Source organism: Erinaceus europaeus, chromosome 14, assembly GCF_950295315.1.
Source record: "Erinaceus europaeus chromosome 14, mEriEur2.1, whole genome shotgun sequence".
Lineage (NCBI taxonomy): Eukaryota > Metazoa > Chordata > Mammalia > Eulipotyphla > Erinaceidae > Erinaceus > Erinaceus europaeus.
Window position 1 is genome coordinate 31,331,776 of NC_080175.1, and position 6,457 is coordinate 31,338,232.

Sequence of the window (6,457 nt, forward strand, 5' to 3'; positions counted from 1 at the left end):
AAGTAGAAATAGCTGGGCATGTGTCAGACAGACTGGTTGGCAATCTGGGACCGCCCAGTCTTTGTTATGATGGTTCTCTTATAATGCAGTAACATGTCTGGTGCTGTTTTTCCTCACCGCAGGTCAGTGCAGCTGAATGGCCAGCGCTTAGTCATGGTGGATGATGGGACCCTCCCAGAATTGAAGCCCCGGCCTCTGAGGGCCGGCCGGACACTGGTCATCCCTCCCGTCACCATGGGCTTTTATGTGGTCAAGAACGTCAATGCTTTGGCCTGCCGCTACCGATAAGCCATCCTCACACTCATAAGACCCCGGCGGACCTGCTGGAATGCTTTCCACTCTTCCACCCTGATAATAGCCTTGTTTTTCAAACATCTCCTTAGCAACAAACCAGCCTCTGCTGCCCCATTCTACCGGAGTCAGTAAAGACTTGCTTTCCCAAAGGACATATACCCTAGTTGTGAGCTTAGCCTAAGTGGGTCACAATCACCCCAAGGAAAATGTAGCAGTCCCTTGTGCCTGTGTAAAGAGAAAGGTATGTGTGTAGACAGTATATATCCACCTATGTCACCACAAAAGCAAGATAGCAGAGCACCCCCATGACAGATGTTCCCAAACCAATTACCCTGGTCCTGTCACATAGCAGCAGCCTGTGCTACTACCCAGAGCAGATGAGGAGGAAGGAAAAGGCTCGTGGACCTTTGAGAACCTAACGCTCTCCTAACTCCTCTCCTTTGCTCCCTGCTGTTGCTCAGGGCTTCCTGTCACCTCTCTTCCCATAGGGGAGCACAGCAGGCAGTGAGTCAGTGCGAGCCTACTGGGGGAGCGGTTGATGTCATTTCCCAGCTGATATATGAGTGTGTGCATCTGTGCGTCTGACAGTGGCATCAATCACTGGATATTCCTCTGGGAAGCAGGTCCTTCAAAAGTAAAATTGCAACCATACTCAAGATTTTGTAAGAAAGTTCTATTCCTCTGTGAATCCGGATTCCCTAGGGTTAGAGTGGGAATCAGGTAACAATATTCATTAAGTGGAGAGCAATGTATTAGGCACCACAAAAACCAATCATCATCTGTCATGTGGCTGTGAGGGAGAGAGTTTCAGTAGAAAGAGAAAGCACAATAAGATAGATAGCATGCACACACGCACACATACAGCAAATGATTCAGTCTGCTTCAAAATTGAGAGGAAATTAAAAGCATGTTACAATAAAGCCATAATGACTTGTTTAACCCCAAACATCTTTTTCTCCCCCTCCCCTACACTCCACATCACCAAACCAGGACCTTGTATATGAATGACTTCAGCACTTCCAATCTGACTTAATTCTTTCACTCAAAGAGAGGGGTAAACAAGAGAGAGAGAGAGAGAGCCCACAGTACCAGAGCCTCCCCCAGTGCTATGACACTTCCATGTGGTGCTTGGTGTCAGACCTGGGTTGTGCACATGGTAAAGTACATGCCCCACTGGATGGGCTATCTTAACTTCCCCCAACCCATTCCATTAAAAAGGAGCTGTAAACCAAGTCATCACTGCCAGGAACAACTGCATCTGATCTCCTGCCTCTCTCTTCCCAAGTAGCTGTGACACCTCAGGAGGGCACTTCCTTTGCAGATATTTAAGGCAGCCCTTGCAGATCACTAGGCAAAGAGGGGTCTGCAGACTGTGGACAGTAGGCAGGAAGCTTCTGAGCTGAGCAGGTGACAAGCCAAGTTATTTAAAGATCATGATGAGGCTCTTCTCTATGATTCAAAGGGTATGTGAATCTTTGCAAACGGAAATGACTTCCTCCTTTATGGCAGTGATTTTCTCAGGATAGATGACATGAATGAACTTGTAAAAATAAAGGGGGGGAGAGATATTTGGTCATAAGACTCCTACTGAGAAAGTCATGCAATTTCTATTATTAAAAGGTAAAAAATAAAAATAAAAAAGGAGGGGAGGGGCCGGATTATGAGGCCAGAAATCAGAGAGATGCCTGAGGACTGCTAAGGATGAGGAACAAGCCTGCACAGTGAAAGGTGGGGTGAGACAGGAGGGGGCTTAAAGGAGGGCAGGTGAAGGGTGCTCAGGGTCACCTGCTTTCCTTCATCACCTACTTCAGCAGGCTTATCTTATCTGTAAGGAGCAAGGAGATTAGGTGCTTGACTTGCTTTTTTAGATGCAGGGGGAACAGCTCACAGAACAGTGTGCAGTAGCCAGATAGTGGGAGACCGGGCTGGACTGGGTCAGTGGACGAGCTCAGCCAGGAAGCATCTAGAAGGAGAAAAGCTAACCATGGCACAGATAAGCAAGGTGCCCAGAGGGACCACCCCTTCTGTGGAAGTGGGCACCTCCTGTTGCAGCTTCAGCCCCGAGAGGGGAGGAGGAGAAACAGAAGACTGGAACAGAAAGGAGGGATGGAGATAGAGAAAGGCAAGGACAGAAAAGGAAAGGAGAAAAGAAAGGCAAAAAAGTTGTTTCCTCAAATTTAGAAACATGTAAGATATGGAAATATCCCCCCATAGACTGGTACAGACCAGAGTGACCCAGAGATTCCTGTGGGCCTAGTCCTGAGCTAGTTTGCTTTATATATGTAGTAGCCCCTGACAGAGTTGATATTATTCCCACTTTTCTCGAAGGGATGAATAGCTGAGTGGAAATTACCCATTGCTGTTTCATCTAACCACTAAGCTCTGTGGCTGTCCAGTTCACAGATTCACTCCCTGCGCCTCTGCATTGTTCTTTGAGACCTTGGAAACTCCACTCAAGAAACCCTGTAAATAAATGCTGTTTCTTCACTAAAACACAACCTTGTAGCCTACAGGCAGTTCCTAATTGTTTGGTCTTTCTCTGTGAATTAGATGTTGCCCTTGAGGGCTTGGGTTTTCTTTTTAGATGCAAGTCATTGAAGAAGTCACTGAAATTTATTTCTAGAGTACTACATTTTTAGCTTTGCAACTGCCATATAGAAGAAGTATTTGCATTGTTCAGTGGCTACTAAGAACCTCACTATAACATCATATTCCAAAGAGAATTTAGTACATGGCATCTTAGTCCTGGCTTTTTAATTTTGGGAACAGGGTAGTCATTAAATCAATGGGGTAGGGGCCAGGTGGTGGTGCACCTAATTGAGCACACACATTACAGTGCACAAGGACCCAGGTTCAAGCCCCTGGTCCCCACCTGCAGGGGGAAAGCATCACGAGTGGTAAAGCAGGGCTGCTGGTGTCTATGTACCTCTATCTCCCCCCTCTCATTTTTCTCTCTGTTTCTATCTGATAATAAATAAGTAAATAGAATGTTTTTTAGAATATCAGAGGTCTCCCTATGGGGGATTCCCTAGCACATCTCCCTCAAAAGACAGCTTGTTACAATGTTCAGTACAGGACGCCTCCCATAAAGGGAGCTGCTTACAAGCAGGGACCCAGGAGAGAGGGACTGAGGTGTTTCTTCCAAAAGCAAGACAAGTCTGAGATAGTCTAAGAATTAAGAGGCACTTTGCTTTAAACCAAAGAATGGGCTTGCAATGTACAATGGGAAATCCTTGCCTTTTGTTGAGATAATTTTCTGCTCCTCCTGGCTTTAGGAATGATTTTTTTTCTTTTTTTTCTCCTTTCTCATCGCAAAGGGTCAGAACATAGTCTTACTGTTTTTTGAAGACTAAGTCATGATTCTTCTAGAGCCCCCCACCCCCACCCCCTCAAAAAAAAAAAAAAGCTGCAACTGTGAGATATTTGTATGATCTCCTGCTAAAGGAAAGTTTGAAAATGCCACAGTGAGACAAGACCGGAGACTTCCAGAAACACAATTCTCACCTCCTGTGTATTCCCACACCTCACCAGCAGCTGAGCCAGACAGAAGGGCCCATGCCCCTTACTCAGACGAGGAAGAGGCTGTTGGCAGATTTTGCGTGGAAGGCTCCAGCCTGTTTTCAGAAGCAGGGAGTCTCCTAGTGTCCTAGGTTAAACAGTGGGGAGACCAGGCCAATCTGTGAATTACTGAACTGCTCCATGGTTTAAACAGGCCCAGCAGATGTATTCCACCACCAGTACTCAAGGCCCTGGGTCTCAGATAAATGAGTTGCAAATTTCATCTTGGAAATTCACTGAGAGAAACTTAACATCTGAAAACAAAGGGGCAATATGTAATCTTTACAAATTCACAGACCTGTTGACTCCCTCAGACAATAAAAGCACACTGGAAGGTCAGCAAAATAGCTCACTAGGACAGTATGTTGCTTTGCCGTGTGTGACCCAGATTCTAGTCCAGCCCCCAATGACCAAATTGAAGGAAACTTCAGTCTGTGGCCTCTCTTCTTCTCCTTCTCCCTTCCGCCTGCCCCCTCATCATTGGACAGAAATGGACTTGAACATTTTTAAATATCAATAGTACAATCCCAAACAGTAGATATATGGCTTGAAGAAGGCAAGGGGAGAGGGAGTATAAATATTGGTGTAGTCTCTTACATTCCCTCTGTCCTCAAGCTCCACACCACTTCCAGATTCTTGACATGGCCTGCTACTCTCCAAAGGTTTGGTCTCTATTTCCACTCCTGACTTCTGCCAGTCACTTTGTTCCTACCCACATCCAGGGAAATCTGCTCTGCTGAGGGAAGGAAGTTCCTATTGTGGAATTATTTGCATCTCTCTCTCTTTTTTAATTTTTTATTTATAAAAAGGAAACATTGACAAAACCATAGGATAAGAGGGGTACAACTTCACACAACTCCCACCACCAGAACTCTGTATCCTATCCCCTCCCCTGATAGCTTTCCTATTCTTTAACTCTCTGGGAGTATGGACCCAAGGCCATTGTGGGATGCAGAAGGTGGAAGGTCTGGATTCTGTAATTGCTTCCCTGCTGAACATGGCCATTGACAGGTCGATCCATACTCCCAGCCTGCCTCTCTCTTTCTCTAGTGGGGAATGAGTCTGGGGAATTGGAGCTCCAGGACACATTGGTGGGGTTGTCTGTTCAGAGAAGTCCGGTTGGCACCCTGCTAGCATATGGAACCTGATGGCTGAAAAGAGAGTTAACATACAAAGCCAAACAAATTGTTGACCAATCATGGACATAAACGCTGGAATAGTGCAGATGAAGAGTTGGGGGGGGGGGGGATATAGCTAGTAGATAGCTAGTAGGCATATTTTAGTTATATTCCAAAGGGCCTGTGGCTATACTAGTTTTTTTTTTTTTTCTTTTTTCCCCTGAGCCTGAAATCTGATATGCTGGTGGGTCCAAGTTATTGTCTGGGGAGATGATGTTATGGCTGGAATAAGGACTAGAAAGCTGGATCAGGGAAGAGAATGGCTCCCGAATATGGAAAAGGGGTATAAATTTTGTTGACTGTAAACCCCATTGATTTGATGTGATCTGGGGCCCATAATCAGCTTAGGAGCCTATGTGACCTCTGCATCCCTCTAGATCTGAGCTCACATTCTGTGGTCATGAGTGGGAACATTCCAGGCTGCCCTATTTGCATCTCTTATGGTGTGCCACAACTGAAAATTAGATATTGAAGGGTATTCAATGCAAAGCAGTTACCGTAAGTAGAGCCAATACTATCACTGCCTCTAAGTGCCACTAATAGGGACACAGATTTTTCTAGCTGCCTTCCTGTGCCTAGTCCTGGTGGTGAGTACTTGAAAAGATCAGAAGAAGTTGGGCCTGGGGGGTGGCACACCCACTTAAGTGCACATGGTACTAAGCACAAGGACTTGTGCAATGATCTGTGTTCAAGGCCCCACTCCCAGCCTGCAGGGGGAAAGCTTCACAAGCAGCAAAGCAGATCTGCAGGTGTATGTCTCTCTTCCTCTCTATTTCCCCCTCCTCTCTCATATTCCCTCTGTCCTATTCAATAAAACGGAAAAAATGTCCACCTGGAGCGGTGGATTTGTAAAGCTGGCACTGAGCTCCGGCAAGAACCCTGAAGGCAAAGAAGAGGAGGGGGAAGGGGAAGTGGAAGGTGGAAAAGGAGGAGGAGGAAGAGGAGAAGAAGATGTTGAAGTTGTTGTTGTGTATCCAAATATATCCAGAAAAACAGATTGAGGTCCTGAATCCAGATCTGTGGGATGAGTGCCTGCTCTCACTGGGCCTTGCCATCATTCCTTGGAATGACTGTAGCCAACATTTTCTCTTTGTGCCACTCACAGCTAGCCTTCTTAACTTCCTGTATGTCAGAGAAGCCCTGCAGTGCCTCTGTGCAGAAAAGGTCACCTCTGGTTTGGGAAGCTCACTAGCAGCTCAGAGGAGCAGTGAGGAGGCTCTGGCCAGCCCTGCCTGTGCAGTTTGAATCCAGACTCACCTTGGAAGGTCATAAGAGGCCCTCCTGGTCTGCAACTCTCCATGTTTCTTCACAGAACAGTTTAAAAGACCATTCCCACCACAGATGGTAACAGGAATTCCTAAATCCTGCAGGTAAGTGACAGAACTAGTCAGCACAGCCCACACACTCCCTACCACACCCCCACTCCC

The 6,457-nt window shown here is 46.4% G+C and overlaps 1 protein-coding gene across 2 annotated transcripts in view; it reads left to right on the forward strand.

The window, feature by feature from the left end:
- Nucleotides 1-2,788, forward strand: part of HPSE2 (heparanase 2 (inactive)) — a 707,067-nt gene extending 704,279 nt beyond the window's left edge. For both annotated transcript variants that reach the window (XM_060171512.1, XM_060171513.1), the window contains one exon: nucleotides 123-2,788. In XM_060171512.1, the coding sequence (XP_060027495.1) occupies nucleotides 123-288 (166 nt within the window). In that variant the 3' untranslated portion in view covers nucleotides 289-2,788. The remainder of the gene's footprint in view (nucleotides 1-122) is intronic.
- Nucleotides 2,789-6,457: the final 3,669 nt, after the last annotated feature.